The sequence below is a fragment of the Sphaerodactylus townsendi genome, linkage group LG06 (genome assembly GCF_021028975.2).
Source record: "Sphaerodactylus townsendi isolate TG3544 linkage group LG06, MPM_Stown_v2.3, whole genome shotgun sequence".
NCBI classification, from domain to species: domain Eukaryota; kingdom Metazoa; phylum Chordata; class Lepidosauria; order Squamata; family Sphaerodactylidae; genus Sphaerodactylus; species Sphaerodactylus townsendi.
In genome coordinates, this window is record NC_059430.1 from 21,059,401 (window position 1) to 21,076,506 (window position 17,106).

At 42.4% G+C, this 17,106-nt stretch overlaps 1 protein-coding gene across 1 annotated transcript in view; it reads left to right on the forward strand.

Moving 5' to 3' along the window:
- LOC125434761 (solute carrier organic anion transporter family member 1B3-like) overlaps window positions 1-17,106 on the forward strand; it is a 46,644-nt gene that overhangs the window by 19,951 nt on the left and 9,587 nt on the right. The window contains exons 2-10 of the mRNA XM_048500434.1: window positions 1,126-1,284; window positions 4,034-4,175; window positions 6,351-6,483; window positions 7,340-7,446; window positions 9,575-9,721; window positions 10,189-10,287; window positions 12,653-12,892; window positions 14,701-14,865; window positions 16,481-16,676. Of these exons, the coding sequence (XP_048356391.1) occupies window positions 1,150-1,284; window positions 4,034-4,175; window positions 6,351-6,483; window positions 7,340-7,446; window positions 9,575-9,721; window positions 10,189-10,287; window positions 12,653-12,892; window positions 14,701-14,865; window positions 16,481-16,676 (1,364 nt within the window). The 5' untranslated portion in view covers window positions 1,126-1,149. The remainder of the gene's footprint in view (window positions 1-1,125; window positions 1,285-4,033; window positions 4,176-6,350; window positions 6,484-7,339; window positions 7,447-9,574; window positions 9,722-10,188; window positions 10,288-12,652; window positions 12,893-14,700; window positions 14,866-16,480; window positions 16,677-17,106) is intronic.

A 17,106-nucleotide genomic window follows, 5' to 3' on the forward strand; every position in this document is an offset into this window, starting at 1 on the left:
TTCACCGCCCCCTGATTTAGATAACTTCTTCGTATCCTGCAATTCAGTTCTCATTTTGGTATCTTTACGGATGCTGTCTGAATAGACAAAAGTCACCGGAAAGGACAATAACGCTGGGAAAAGTTGAAGGCTGGAGGAAAAGAGGAAAACTCAAGCTGAGATGGACTGATAGAATAAAGGACACTACGGCTTTCAGTTTGCAAGGCCTGACCAAGGCTGTTACCGATAGGGCACTTTGGGGGCTGTTAATTCATACGGTAGCCACAAGTTAGAATGAATTGATAGCACTTATCACACATGCTCATGGGTTTATCTCTGAATCCTCCCTTTATTGCCACAATAAACAGGAACTATATTTGTACATGAGAAGGTGAGCTGTTTTCATGAACTTTGGATTCTGGCAGAGTAGATGGCTGGAGGGGAGATCAATAATAGCTGTGGAAGCCTTCACATTTGGACCACCTGATAATAGGCCAGGAGTCCCTTGTTGTGGTCAGTGACAGATCAGGCACAAATTTATGTCTGTCCAAAGTGATACTACTTAGGATACTGGACTAAACAGCATTTTGAAAAATAATCAAGTTCAGTAAAAGGATAACGTTTCTAATCCTTGGTAGATTCAGGATGAATAAAAGATAGTAAACCTTCTGGAGTAAACTAAGGAAGTCACTGATAGTAGATGTAGTAATAGCCCCTAGTTTAGCAATTTTAAAAGAGGATTAGACAGAGTCATGCAAGTTACTGGGGAATTAGATTGGATAAGCGGGGAGGAATTGTGGGGCAATAACACTGGCGTTAATGTAATTGGGAAACAGAGTCATGCAGTCATGGAGGACAAAATTAGGTAACTGGAGAGAAGGCTGAAGTCCAGGACTTCCAAGATAATGTTGTCAGAACTGGCAGGGTCAGCTAGGGAAGATGGGATTATGGGTATAGTAATGAATGAGGAGGAGGACAGGGGGTAGATCTGGAAAATACCTCAAGATTTTGGGGGTTGGATCCTGAGGAGGGCGGGGTTTGGAGAAGGGAGATTTACCACTGAAAATAAAGCGAAGGGACGGGGCGGGGGTGGGTGAGAAACTTTGTATATGCGGATTATGTAAGAGTTTTCTTTGTTTGGAACAGGAAACCCATTCGAGATAAGAAATCATGACGATGCAGGTAGAACCGAATGATACACATGAATTAGCTCTGGAAGTGAACCCTTCTGCCCAGCCTTTGGAGGATGAAGCCTGCAAGGAGCTACCTGTCAAGGAGAAAACCCCGTGCTGCACCAAGTTGAAGGTTCAGTGAATTCTGATCATTACATATTTAATGTAGCTAATCACTTTTTTGCTTTGGGGTGATAGTTCTAGGCTTTGGAAGGAAGTCTTCCAGTCAGTTGGATTCTGTAGGACTTTCAGCACCCTTCCGCCTATGCAGAATAATGCACTTTCAATCCACTTTCACAATTGTTTGCAAGTGGATTTTGCTATTTCGCACAGTAAAATCCAGCTGCAAAGTGCACTGAAAGTGGATTGAAAGTGCATTATTTTGCATCTGTGGAAGGGCCCAAAATGGACACCAACAGCAGCAGGCAGCCCAACCTCTAAGCTTGCATCAAATCCCTGTGGTATTCATCTTTTCCAGAACCCATGTCCCCAGGGCTCTATTCTCCAGCCATCTCGTGCAGGAATATTGACCAATTAGGGAAGAAAATAAATATGTCTAATGATTAGTTTCCATCAATTCTATAAGCAGCCGACTTAACAAAAGATGGTTACCAAGCCGTTTCAACAGTAACAATGAACACAGCTTAACCCTCTTTATAGCTGGAGCAAATGGATCTATGCCTTTCAAGAAATGCACATCTAACATATGGGTTTATTTATTTGTTTACAAAGGTGAAGCTGTTCAAATACACAGAAGATCTTGTGGAATATTTAAATATGGTCTGAAATGTGGCTTGGTTGTGAGGGGACTGTGTCCCATACTCTTCATAAGAGGCTTTCTTGGCAGGAGATATCAAAACCAATGGAAACTGATCAGGAGAGAGGTTGGTTTCCATTAGCAAAATGAAGTGGAGGGGTTAAACACCTATTCTGAATTGGGTCCCCACCACTGCAATTTTCCTTTAAAAATAGCTGACAAGCTCTGTTCACAGATTTCCTATGTGTAGAAAAATGTCTCATGGTCATTCCAGGTGAAGTCTGATATGCTAGAAATATTGCCCTGGATTAGAACGACAAACAGCCAATCAGCTTCAGAAGAAAAATGGGGGGGGGGGTGCAGTTGTGGTGCTATAAGAGCACCACCTGCTGGTAAACCCTTGTATGGCTTCCTGGGGGAGCAATAACTCTGAGGTGCTGAGGAACGTGGTTTGAGTCTTTGAAGATGATATTTCTCACTGCCTATTCAAGTTGGCCATTCTGCGTGAGAATATATATATATTCTCTTGTGGCTTTTCTTTATGCCATCAACAGCTTTCCAAAGTTCAAGCCCCAGTTTGGTTTGTTTTCTCATGTATAACCAAGCAGTACAAACTATTCCAACTTTTGCCCTGTTCACATGTATGTATATATAGCATATGTCTATTTGTTTTGCAAAGAGGGCAAAACCCCAAAGAGAGCTGTGTTGACTTAACTAGATAATATTTAAGCAATTATCAGCACCTACTAGAGCAGTGGTTCTCAACCTTCCTAATGCCACGACCCTTTAATACAGTTCCTCATGTTGTGGTGACCCCCAACCCTAACATTTATCCATTTTACAGATGGAGAACACTGATGCAGAGCGTCTTAGGCGACCCCTGTGAAAGGGTCGTTCGACCCCCAAAGGTGTCCCAACCCCCAGGTTGAGAACCACTGTACTAGAGAGACAGCCTCTGAAAGTCTGACATGTGTCAGGAGACTCTGTGTTTGAATCTTATTTCCATTATATCTCATGAGATGGACCTATGAAAGTCACTTCTGCTGATCCTCAGCAATGTCTTATTGGTTGCAAATTGTAGCTCCCTGTCTTATATGGCTGTTGAATGATTTACAATAAAACTTTGTGGGTATCTTTGGTAGTGTGCTAAAATATAGTTGTTATTAAAAGTGATAAAGGCCATGCCTTGTACAAGCAATAATTCCTTATGTTTAAATAATGATGACAACTACAGATAAGTAATTATTTTGATGATGTGGTGTAATAACAGAAAATGAGACATTCAACAATGTTTTGCAATGAAAAGGATCAAATACCCAATACCCAAAACATGAAATGGACTGACTCTAGAAAGGAAACCATGGCCCTTAGATTGCAAGACCTGAGTAAGAATGTTAACAATAGGAAGTTTTGGAAGACATTGACTCATAGGGTCACCATGAGTCGGAAGCGACTTGACGGCACTTAACACACACCCAAGGAATACCCTCAAATGTAGGCAGTATCTAAAGACCAATCATCTGGCAGTTTTAAAAGACAATCTAGAAATATCCCTCAACAAGAAGTTGCCCAGGTTGAGTCTCTAATATAATATGACTTTCTAGACCTGGGAGATTATTATGTTCTGTTGTGTGAACAAATTAGCTAGATTGCTGCCTTCATTTACTGTGTGATCTATTTACTACATTTTCCACTCCTCTGTGTCACCCCTGAACTTCCTCCTTGGTGCCATTTTATCATATTTCTGAGCTCACTCAGCCCCCCCCCCCGCCCACCTGTTTATTTTCACCATTTCTGTAAGGTATTTTTATTGGGGGGGGGGGGTTAAAATCTTCGAAGCATCCATTATGCGAACTATGAGAATTGCGTCAAGAAGCACTGAAGCACCGATTCAACAAGTAATGAAAAAAAGGGCGGGGGGATAAAACGGCTAATGGCAGCCATGACTTGTTTCCATGGGGTGAGTGTGGACATACATCATGGTAAAGGGGGGACTGAAAACTTACAAACAATTTAGGTGGTTTGTGTGGAAAGGGCCATGATCGTTCTTCTGAAACTCCTTGAAGGATGTTGAGATGACTCGCATTACTGTTCAGCATGTCCTTTTTCTTCCATCTTTCCTCAGATCTTCCTTGCTGCCCTGTGCTTTTCCTACTTCTGTAAGGCATTTTCTGGGGCCACCATGAAAAGTTCATTCACACAACTGGAACGGAGATTTGGCCTTTCATCTTCTACCACTGGCTTTGTGGATGGAGGCTTTGAACTGGGTAATTGCTTCTGGAGAGGCCAACCTGGGCCCCAAGTAGACAAGCTAATGTGGTTTCTTCCCACTCTCAAATATTGTTGATTATCTATCTATCTATCTATCTATCTATCTATCTATCTATCTATCTATCTATCTATCTATCTATCTATCTATCTATCTATCTATCTATCTATCTATCTATCTATCTATCTATCTATCTATCTATCTATCGGCCGCCTCACCCCCAAAGGGCTTGAGGCGGCTCACGGTACAACTGTTTCCAATAATAGTACATAAAATACATAAGTAAAACTTAACCCCATTAAAACAAATTTCCAACAGCAGCAGTTAATTAAAATTTAAATAACAAAGTTAAGAGCAAGCAAATTTAAAGACAGGCCCCCGATCGAAAGGCCCTGAGGGGAGAAGCAGGGCCCAAAATGGAATCAAGGCCCTGCTAAGAAGGAAAACTGGCAGCTTCAATGTTAGATTAGTACCTTCCATTTCCCCCAACAGTATGATCAAAGCATCCTATCTCCCATACAGGCTCATTCTTCAATGATTTATCCCTCAGAACTCTCGAGTGATGCCTTTCACTTCCCTAAAGTCAAATTTCAAGCGTCTTTAGGATTGTGAACAAAATTCCCCCACCCAGAGCTGTGTTCAATATTGGTCTCAGCAAACTGAGTTATTTTTCTGAAAACACCTTGAGTCCAGTTTTGATTTTTAGAAACCATGCTGTGCCGTGCTGTGGCAGTCAAAATGACATCACTGGGAGCATTACAAGGTGGTGTGTCTCCTCGCCTCCCCCCTAGGTTAGGTTCCAACCTGTCTTAGTGGCTGCCTTGGTAGCAGCAGAAGTTCTCTGTCTCTTTTGGGCCTATGAGTGCATCTACAGCAGTACCCCCGGTACTAGGACAATAGGAAATGTCATTTATGCTGAAGGTACAGTCATGTAATATTGCAACTAGAGGGAGGAAAATGTGTGGGAAAGGAAAAAAACCCAAAGCAATGGGTCACCCTCACACGGAAGAGCTCAAAGGCTGATCTGAGGACTTTCTACATGTGATTTATCAAAGCAAGACCAGCTGTCACCTCTGCCCTTAACATGTAATCATCCAGTTGAAATGGTTGAGTGAACAGAATATTCTGAAGTATTTAGAGATATAGAAGGTCATAGCATAAGTTCCTAGATACATAAGTCACAGCAATCACTCGAGTCAACCATGATAGTTTCAGATAACATTGCAGTAGTCTTTATAAACTTATCATGCAGCATCCATAGAGCCAATCACTGATCAGCTGTTTGTTTACCTTCCTTGTGCTCTGTTTTTCTCCCCAATGAGATCACAAAATGGCTTACAACATTTGTCCCATCTCTGTTTGGCCATCACAACAGCATTGTGAGATAGGTTAGACTGAGAGTCTTACTGGCCCAAGGTCACCCAATAAGCTTCCATGTCAGAGTGGGGATATGAATCCAGGTCTTCCAAATCCTAGTATAACACTCTAACCAGTAACTACTACAACCATACTACACCATAGCTATGAAGAAAAGCTGTGGTTCTCAACCTGTGGGTCGCGACCCCTTTGGCGGTCGAATGATCCTTTCACAGGGGTCGCCTAAGACTCTCTGCATCAGTGTTCTCCATCTGTGAAATGGATGAATGTTAGGGTTGGGGGTCACCACAACATGAGGAACTGTATTAAAGGGTCGCAGCATTAGGAAAGTTGAGAACCACTGCCTTAAGGGTTTGCTTTCAGATATTCACAAACTGGAACAGTGACTTAAAAATTGCTGGTTTCGTTTCAGATTGGAAGTACTCCCAAATGAAGCAAGTGACTCCCATTTCAATACTGTTTTCAGTGGGTGGTAGACCTGGCATCCAGGGAACAGGTTATTACCACAAGTGGATGGTAGATTTAAGCGCCTAAATGGAGGCCTACCAACACCTGACATCTCTGAAACAGGGAAAAAAATGACTCAAAATGAATTTAGGAAATGATATTAGCGCTCCCAAGACTTTGGGATACCAGTAACTGCGCCCGTCCTCAAATAAAAATGAAATTAAAATTACATTTTTTAAAAATTGCACAACCCTAGCTGACCTTGCCATTTTGTTCTTTCCCCTGTTTCCTTGCGGTAGCCATCTTGAAACCGCCCTTGGTGCCCTCAATCCTTTGTGTTGTTTTCTAGGCAATCTGTTAGTGATAGTCTTTGTGAGTTACTACGGGGCAAAATTTCATCGGCCCCGCATCATTGCTATTGGTTCTTGTGTCATGTCTCTGGGGAGCTTCTTAATAGCAATGCCTCACTTCTTCATGGGCTAGTAAGTATTTCTATTGAGTTGAGTTAACTTGGGGGTGGGGGACTATCATTTAACAGGGATTGTTCCCATCAGTCTAAAGGTGTATCTATGCTGCCAACATACATAGGTTTCACAGCTATATTTTCTTCAGTGTTGGTCTCACTTTATGGAATTGGCTCCCTGAGGAGGTGAAGGGGACATAATTTCTGAAGATGTTTAGAGGGTCCGGAAAGCTGATCTATTTAATACAAAGGCTTTCATGGCCAGAATTGTCAAAGGTTTTCATGGCCAGAATCAATGAACTGTTGTGAGTTTTCCAGGCTGTGTGGCCGTGGTGTAGTAGTTTTTGATCCCAATGTTTTGCCTGCATCTATGGCTGGCGTCTTCATGATACCAGCCAGCCATTAGATGCAGGCAAAATGTTAGGAGCAAAGACTACCAAACCACAGCCACACAGCCTGGAAAACCCACAACAGCCAGCTGTTCTGTTTCCTAGGTGTTTTAATGAGGTGTTGGCTACAGGCATTGTTTTAGGAGGTAGGGATTATTTTAAATACTTCAATTATGCCCTAATTTTCTTTCCAGTGGGGATCCAAAATTTGAATTTGTCAGCCATCTTGAACTGTAGAACTGGTGGAGTATAAATATTTAAATAAATAAACATTTTAACCATGAAACCACCATCCCAGATCAAACTACTGCGGAAAAGCAGTTTTGATCATTCTTGGGACCATTACTTCCAGCTCCTGATCTGAATCGTGGGTTATTGAAAATCTTACTTTTGCGATTCCCTCCTGTCACTGATAATGAATACCTCACTATTCCTACATCAACCTTCCTGAGCCTTGTTACAAAATGTAATTATTTTTCTTTTCAGTTATAAATATGAGACAATAGTCCGTTCATCAGACAACATAACATTCGATGTCACTCCCTGCTCAAGAAATCACACTGTTGCAGGATTAGAAGGGATTCCAGGTTCAGGTAAAGTTGTGATTTCTGCATGAAGGTTTATGAACAGGTAAGTACAAAATTATATAGTCAAACATGGGGCTGCTGCAGAAAATCGCATCCCTGAATCAAATTATTTCCTTCTCCCAGGGAGGTATACCACCAGTTGTGGCCTGAAGTTACTTCACAATGCTCTAGAAATTTCTTTGCCTCTTTATGATAGAAATCATAGACATTTGGGGAATCCCAAGAGTATAATGATGTCATGGACTCACACTTTCATGGAGCAAATCCCATCACAATCAACAATGCTGGGACCAGCATCAAGCCCTGGGCCGAGTAGGCAGATAACAGGCAACTAAGGAGGCAGTGTGGAGACGGAAGCGAGGCTGGGCCTGACAGACAGGCGACTGTACACACAGCCGGCCATACCCATAATAGGGGCAGGACACCGGAGGAACTGGCCAGTAACAGCAAGGGGAGAGCCAGAGTCAGTGCTGTAGAAAGGGAAAATGGCACCCAGGGCAAAATGGCGCCCCTGGGGCCCCGAAACACACCTCACTTATCTTTTTAAAGTTAAAAGAGCAGCCTGCTCCAGTCTGTGGGGGCTGTCCTGGGTTGCAGAGGCTGCTCCAGGCTGCGGAGTTGGCCTGAGGCGGCCGAAGAGAAGGGGTGGGGAGGGGTGGGGGAGTGATTCTCTGCCCCCCATGCCTGTGCCCGGGGTATTTGTCCCCCCCACTCTGTGGTAGTTCCGCCTATGGCCAGAGTAAGGGAGAGGGAACCAATCAAAGGGAGAGGGCAGGAGAGAAATCAGGAAGAGGGGTTAGAATTGACTGGAGAGTACAAGGGAACATAAATGGGAGGGGGAGGAGAAGAGAGTGAAGGCATGGCTGCCTTTATAGTATGCCTTTCTGTGTGCCTTTACAGTCATGCATGTGTCGAAAAAGTAACAAAAAAAAGAAGCTTTTCTGTGCGAAGGTGCGAAAACAGTGGTGGGATTCAACACGTTTGCACCACTTCGGCAGAACCGGTTGTTAAAATGGTGCTTGTAAACAACCAGTTGTTAAATTATTTGAATCCCACCACCGGAACCGGTTGTTAAATTAGTTGAATCCCACCACTGTGCGAAAACAACCTGAATTGTTTCCATGGCCTACAATCGCTTCCTGAATGTGTAAAGGACACACATGTGAAAGGAGAAAAGAAAAACGGGTTCATTTATAACGGCTGCAACTTGTTAAAAATATGCTGTGCAGAATCGACTCATGACACCTCATTGACAGATGGACGCCAACAGCGTCATTGAATTCTGTTTGTGGGGAAAGTTCATTCAGGATTTGAGAAAATGTGCATAAGATGAGGAGTTAAATTCCTTTATGTGGATAATTGTGCAATATTTTGGTTTATTTATCACAGTGCAGAGATTATTTACAACACAGCATTCAGCAGCATCTTACTGAAGAAGTATTTATGAAAATGCTATGGTATCGTGAATGGCATTATAGAATGCCTTTCCTCTGAATACTTCGTGTTCCAGAGAAGGAGTACAGCACTACTCCCCTAATAGGGCAGCAAGGACTGTCATTATGGGAATTGTTTGATCCTTATATGTTTGGCATACATTTGTATGGTGGAATGTGTTGTATGTTCACACTGTCTTAGTTAATTGGGCATATATTATTATTTTTTCCTCCACTTTGTAAATGGTTTAGCTTAACACAGGATTTTCTGTATGTGTGTTTATGATTGTGGCAGTAGGACTGACGGTGTTTTCATATCTATAATTTGCTATCTCATACGCTAGTCCTAATCATAGTGGTTAGAATGTTTTGGCCCCTGAAAATTTAACCATGGACTACATCTTCAACAGAATAATCCTGGGCAGTGGTGGGATTCAGCAGTTTCGCACCACTTCGGCAGAACCGGTTGTTAAAATGGTGGCTTGCAAACAACCAGTTGTTAAATTATTTGAATCCCACCACTGGAACCAGTTGTTAAATTACTTAAATCCCACCACTGCCCCTGGGAAACTTCAGTCTCCTGATCTAAGTACCTCCAATTTTGGGAACGCCCACGAGTGCGCAATGAGCCCCAGTTACATATGTTTATGGGAGCAACTGACTGCGTTTTATTTTCTTTTTGTACTTGCTCTGATTTGCAGACTGTGAAAAGGAAACTTCTTCCAATGCGTGGATTTATGTCTTACTGGGGAATATGTTACGTGGAATTGGTGAAACTCCAATAACCCCACTGGGTATTTCTTACCTTGATGATTTTGCTAAAGAAGATGATTCACCTTTTTATATAGGTAATGTCTAAAGGACCTTTCCAGAATACAAACTGAGACCTCATCGTGGAGGAATGCCCATATTCAGAGTGACATCAACTTTACTAATAGACCCTTTCCACACAAATCCCCCCCCCCCACGTTTCTAAAACATTTTCAGTTCCCTTTACCATGATTTATGATTTATGTTCACGCCCTTCAAATGATTCCTGGCCGCCATTTTGTGATTTCTCCCTTTCTAAAAGAGTACATTGACCAAGCAATATTTATGTCCCTCACAACGGGGTGCTGTAATCCCATTTCTTTAACATTCATTATGAGCAAGGGGTCTCTGGACATGGCACTGTTTGCTTTTGCAGTCTTGTAATGGTTTGTGAAGACTTTGTGAAAAGCACATCTTTTCTGGCTGAGCTCCAGAATGTACCTGTGTTTGTGTAGTGGAATGAGCTGATGTTGGGTTTTGTTTGTTTTGTTTGTTATAATTGCAGGCATTCTGCACACCGTGGCAATGTTTGGCCCGATGGTCGGCTTTCTCTTGGGGTCTTTGTTCGCCAGACTGTATGTGGACATTGGCTTTGTAGATATGGGTAAGGATGTCATGTGACATGCAAGGATGTGGTGTTCTAACTTACAAGATCTGTCGATATCAAATGAGAGGCAGTGTGGTATAGTGGTTAAGGTGTTGAACTAGGACTTGGGAAACCCAGCTTCCAATCCCCACTTGTGCCATGAAAGCCTCCTGAGTGACCTTAATTCAATCACACACTCTCAACCCTCGTCCTTTTGATGGGAGACCTCCAAGGAATAACAGGGTTGCGACACAGAGGCAGGCAAACCACCTCCTAACGTCTCTTGCCTTGAAAATCCTATGAAGTCTCCATAAGTTGACTGTGACTTGATGGTAATGAATGAATGAATGAATGAATGAATGAATGAATGAATGAATGAATGAATGAATGAATGAATGAATGATGGCACCACTAGTTTAGCAGCAGAGATTGTAAGAGTCACAAATAAATCAATAAAATTGATTGTGGCCTAGAGCATGGCTTAGCTCCCAGGTTAGAATCATCTAAAGCTGATAGCTGTGCAGTTGAGTTCATCAATTACAGCCATAGACCCTCACAACAGAACTTAAAACGAAGCATTACACAACACAGTACAGTTAAGATTACCCTTTAGCTAATGAGTTTACCCACCAATGATGGTAGCTTTGCCAGCAACTTAGTGCAAGAGTTTTTCACTTATTTTTGAAATAAACGCTGGCAACCCTAGAAAGGGATTGAATAAGCATAAGTGTGAATGTTGTACATTTATTTCTCTTTTCCTAGCCGCCTTAAGTTTATTTTCAGTCATATGAACTTGAGCATGCTGGGAACAAGCATTTCTAACCTTCATTTCTTTTCTACCTCGTGACTGTACTTCATTGGATTATCAGCTGTTTTTCTTGGGAAAGTGAGCAACTTATTGGCCACTGTGTGAAACAGGATCATGGACTAGAAGGGTCAGTGATCTCATCCTGAAGGGTTGTTCTCATATTCCTTTGTATCAGCAAACCTCATTATTAGATGATTTCCCAAGCCTTGTTCTTCAAAGTTGGATCCAATGAATTTTCCTGCTGGTGATAAAGGGAGGAGGGGCTCCCCTTAAATCACCAAAAAGTCTGTGCGTAAGAGTCCTGGAACTTGAATGGACAAAAGTCATGTAAGATGGAGGGAGTGGCAAAGAGAAGTTTGGGGCAAGATTGAGCAAAAAATCTGGTTAGATTCAACTCTACATACACCATCCCAATCCAGTAACTTTGCCATGCTCTGTGGGGATTGCAAATAAAACTGTGGCTTTATCTGTGCATTCTCCATTTCCAAGACTTGTGGCTTCTCCTTTTATGATACTGTAAACACATGTTCATTCTTCTCTTATTCACAGTCTGACCACTTGATGCTCATAGATCTTCTTCTCTTTGGTCTTTTGGCCAGGAAGTGGCCAGAGGGGAACAGCCTCTCTGAGCCTGTTGAGCACATTTGGAATTCTGACACAGCTTGGTTGGTGCAGCAACAAAATGGCTGTCACAGGAGGCAAAGCCAGCCCTATATAGGCTGCCGCAACTTAATTTCAGTACGTGTGCGATATCTGTGCTGTAGCGGCACATGCACAGCCAATCAAATTTGCCTTGCTGGACAAAAGCTCTATCTGGCCCCACCCACTTCCTGGAAAGGTGGAAAGGTGTCAATGGGTGCTATGTGAAGGTCAACAGGTATATTTATATATAATCCAGTTTGCAGAGTAACAAGCAAAATGTTGCTTGTGCACCACTTTAAAATAAGAACAGTTATCTTGGTAAAGATCAGCATTTTTACCTCAGAAATCATAATCAGAAGAACTTTCCTTATACTGAGAGAGAAAGAGATTATATTCATACAACAAAGTGTCACTTATATGTAGATACATTCACAGTTCCTTGTTTGGTTACAATTTGGTGTTGTGTATAATATAAAGTTATATCTGTGGATCCTGCCGTCCCTCCCCTCTTTTAGGGGATTGGTTAGTAGGTCGCCTCTTGTATTATTTCTTGTATTATTTCTTGTATTTGATATTAACACGCTGCTTTTAATGGGGTTTTAATGATTCCAAGACTATAGAGCCATTTATTATGATTTATTTAACAATTTGTGATTGATTGATTTTATTTGTGCTCTATTTGTATATTCATGTTCACCGCCCTGAGCCCTTCGGGGGAGAGCGGTATAGAAATGTAATAAATAAATAAATAAATAAATAAATAAATAAATAAATAAATAAATAAATAAAAATACACGATAATATAATATAAAGTTACACACGATAACAAGTATTGTGTATAATATAAATTTTCAGTCAGAGGCTTTTACATGGCTATTGTAAATTGCAGCAAAAATAATCTGTCAATGACCTTGGTTTGAACATGTCTTTTAGATACAATCAATATAACCCTGACTGATTCCCGCTGGGTCGGCGCCTGGTGGCTGGGCTTTATAGTAGCTGGTATCATCAACCTGATTTCTGCCATTCCCTTCTTCTTCATGCCTAAAAGTCTGAATGAGGAAGATGAGTCCGATCTTAAGCAAAAGTCCCCAGATGCTGCGAAACAGAACGGTGATGGACATCAGGTACCCAGATCTCAGGAAGCTGTAAAGTTGCATTCAGGTTTGAAAGGTAATGAAAAGACACAATTTAGACCAGATTTCAGAGTCCATGTCATCCAGCATTGATATTTCATAGCCTTTCAGGGAAGTTCATGGTCAGGCAACCATAATTCCCTAATGTCCACCCCCAGAATTAACTACACAGAAGTTGTTGTCACTGAATACACAGGTTCCATTCAGTTAATACTTGGGATTATATGCACAAAAATGTGTGGTTGAGTGGTCGAGAGCAGCAGATTCCAATCTGGAGAACCAGGTCTGATTCTTCACTCCTTCCCATGAAGTGACCTTGGGCCAGTCCCAATTCTCTCAAAACTGTCTCAGCCCATGCAGAGGCAGGCAATGGCAAACCACCTCCAAATGAATGTCTCTTGCCTTAAAAACGCCACAGGCTCACCATAAGTCAGGTGTGACTTGATGGCGGGCAGCCCCATCCACAGCTCCAGGCAGCTGCCTTCAGCACTGCGGCCTCACCACCCTAACAGTCCCAAAAGGGTTTCCCAGGTTACTGGCCTGCCCCCATTAAGCCAACAGCGCAGGAATGTTGCTTCAATACCTTCCACCACATCACACTGGGGGGGGGAGGGCAGTTGTGGCCACACAGTGGTCCTTCCACCGGGGTAAGTGCCCTTGAGAGGTTGAATCTGCTGGCACGGCTACCCTGCTGCTGTCATGAGCAGATTCACCCTGACCTGGGATGGGGCTCTCCATCATACAAAATCCTCTCCTGCTTTCCCTTCCTTCCTCTGCTTTCTCCTTCCTTCCTGCTCTTGGTAGTGTACTCCCTCCTGACTTATGATAAATACTTCTGGATTGCGCCAATCTTGGAATGTATGATTACTGTACGGTAATTTAACGTTATCATGACTTTAAATTTTAATTTTTTAAATTATTCTTTTAAATACATTTAAATATTGTAAGCCAGGGAGGGTGGGGTATGCATGAATGTAAGCAGTGGTGGGATTCAGCAGGTTTGCACCACTTCTGCAGAACCAGTTGTTGAAATGCTGCTTGTGAACAACCAGTTGTAAAATTATTGGAATCCACAATTGAATGTATGTATATACAATGTATGTGTTACTGTTATGATTGTTATGGTTGTTGTTGTTGTTGTTTGTTCTTCACATTTTTTGTTCATATTTGTTGCACGTTTAGGGTCACTATTATTGTTCCTGAGGGTAGCCCTGTTAGTCTGCAGCACAACAGCTAGATCCAAATTTAGTAGTTCCCCGCTCCCAGAGACTGACAAAGTTTCAGAGTCAAAGTTTCCTTCTGCCCTCCTTCCCTTGCTTGTTTCTAAGGTGCTGCTGGCTACTGGAGTCGAATCCAGCTGTTGTATTTAGGTGATTGTTTGGAACCACATTATCATATTTTTGGGGGGAGGGTCTTTCCCCCAAGGGTGAATTTCTCCAGGACCAGTGTCTTTAGACATTTAGACAGAATGGAGGAAGGATCTTTCCCCTTCATTTTTGTTTGTTTCCATCATGGGCTGGTGGAAGCTTCAGCCCATGTTCTGTGAAGCAAAGAAGTCTGCACATTGAGAGGGCAGGTTCATACAACTGTAGCATCATACAGTTGGAAGGGACCATCCGGGCTATCTAGGCCAATCTCCTGCTCAAAAGCCTACCTGACAAGTGCTCATCCAGCTGTTGCTTGAAGACTGTCAGTAAGGGGAGCTCACCACCTCCCAAGGCAGCCAATTCCACTGCTGATATTACTGTAAAATAGCTGATAGGTTCCGCCTGTATGGAACAGTTGCTCCACCAGCTCTGTATAAAGTAGACCAGGCCTATCCTAACCAGTGTTTGTCTCTTTCAGATTTCTTTAAGTCCCTGAAAAGACTATTGACCAATGGAATGTATGTTGTAATGTTGTGTGTTACACTGCTGCAGTTCAGTAGCTTCTTTGGTTATCTGACATACAGTCCAAAATATATGGAGCAGCAGTACGGTCAGTCAGCCTCCAGGTCTAATTTTGTAACAGGTGAGTCACGCCTCTTGAAAACGGAATGAATGAATGACTGAACAGTACAGTGAAAGTGTTGTTATCCATTTGTGGAAATGGGTTGGGTTGGTACCAAAACTCTTCTCTGTGTCTTGCCTTCTACTAAAAAAAATCCACAATGGTCAAACCCCACATGGTGACAATTCTCATGCATGGTGGGACCCCTCCCCTTCTTCCAGGGCCACAGTTGTCTCTTGACAGTAGTCCAAAAGAGGGGAGGATCCTCTCAAAGATGACATCAGCTGTCTGCAATGTGGACAGGTAGAGGAGTGCCACATCCATACTCAAAAACACAGGGATTGGAAGAGAAGGCGATATAGTGACACAATCTAATCAATGTACATACTGCTAAAAGGGTAGTGTAGTGCTCTTGTACTCTAGGGGGAGCTGTAGTGTATTCTCTAGTATTCAGAGTTTATTGAATGTTTTCTCTTACAGTTCAGCCTGCCTTTTGTTGAGGTGCAAGTGGTAGAGAAAACAAAAGTGAGAGCTTTAAACTCAGGCGAGTTCATCTGGAGCAAATGGCTGCTTTAGAAGGGGGACTTGTTACCCAAAATGGCAGGATCTGACCTTTTAGAGTGGGGGATTTGTGGGATAGATCTTGCTTTGGGAGAGGGGGTAACCATGGATCTTTTCAACCAGAGTTTACAAAGGTGGGTTTCTGCAAGAAATCCTCAGGAGTCACAGAAGTAAAAGTTTAACAATTTTATTGGGAAAAGTAAAATAATGAATTTACAAGCACATGAAATGTTGAGCACAAACACACAAAGTATTCACACAGTCCTATAAAAAGGCTTGAGGGGATAGGTTGGGAATACAGCAGGATATTGTGGGGTAACGCAATAGCTACCTTATCTTGGAGCAGGAGGGTCCAGAGTCCAAAGGCCGACGTTGGATTTTAAAGACAGGGTAAAAGCAGCTGGCAAGGCAGTGTAACTGAACCAATACACTTCAGGGCACACTGGACACAGTGTAGCTAGCCCAGAGGTTAATCCAGAAACACTGAGCAAAGGCTGCTGGGCAAGCAGGCTAGTCGTAGGAAAAATTTTCCCCCTAGCAATATTAAGAGAATTAATCTTCCTCAAACAAAGTACTTGTCTTCAAGGAGGAGAAAAATGATTTTTGCTAAACGACTCAAGCTAGGGAGCATCCGGCGGTTGATAAAGTTTTAAAGGCGAAAACTTATATCATAGTTCTAAAGTTATTCCAATTCAAAGTGAGGTAGCAGTTCTCAGAAGTAAAAGTAGGAGAAAAGTGATAGGATTGATGAGGCAAAGAATAGCTGGCAGATAGTTCTGATTGTATTAGGCTTTGGCTGGCATTAGCATATCTTTTGTGAGCAAGGAACCAGGTGCACTAGAATTCAAGGGTCTGATTGGTTCTCAGGGTTTGGTCACTGTTTTCCAAATAGCTGTGAGAAGGACATGCTGGTATGCATACAAAATGTTGAGTTGGAGGAGTTGTCCTGATAGATCCTTTTAGTACAAGACTGGAGATGACATCCACCATGAATCCTGGTGCTCTGCAGTATTGGATCCCTTTGGGAGGAAAAGTATAAACATTGAAATAAATACATTTTTCTCCCTTGTTTCAGGTTTGATCATCTTACCAGCTGTGAGTGTTGGCATTCTTCTAGGAGGGTTCATCATAAAAAAATACAAATTAGGCCTGATAGGTATTACAAAATTGGCTTTTGGAGCATCTTTTGTTGCCTTCCTCATTTCACTTTTATATGTGGTGATGGGATGCGAGAATCGCACAGTGGCTGGATTAACAGTGTCCTATGAAGGGTAGGTATGCCTGGTAGTGGTAGGTGTTTGGTAAACCTGAACCAGAAAACAACAACAACAACAAACCCTTAGTATTTTGAGGGATTTTTTCCACCTGAAAAAGGCATCAATAAAAGGGAGCCGTCAAACTGTTTCCTGAAAAATGCTAATTTCTTTTTGCCATTTTTGGGACCCATTTGGTCCTTTGCCTTAAAAAAAACACAGAAAAGAAAATCCCTGCCTTCTCTCCACCACTCCCTCTGCCACTTATCTGCAGCTTGGTTGGCTAACTCACTAACCGTACTGTCTGGGAAGGACCTTTCTCCTCATATGTCAGAAAGCTCCTTGTACTTACATATGGGTGTGTGTGCATGTGTGCATGCGTGCGTGCGTGCGTGTGTGTGTGTGAGCACACACACACAGCTCACCTTGTTATAGAACAGAACAATTG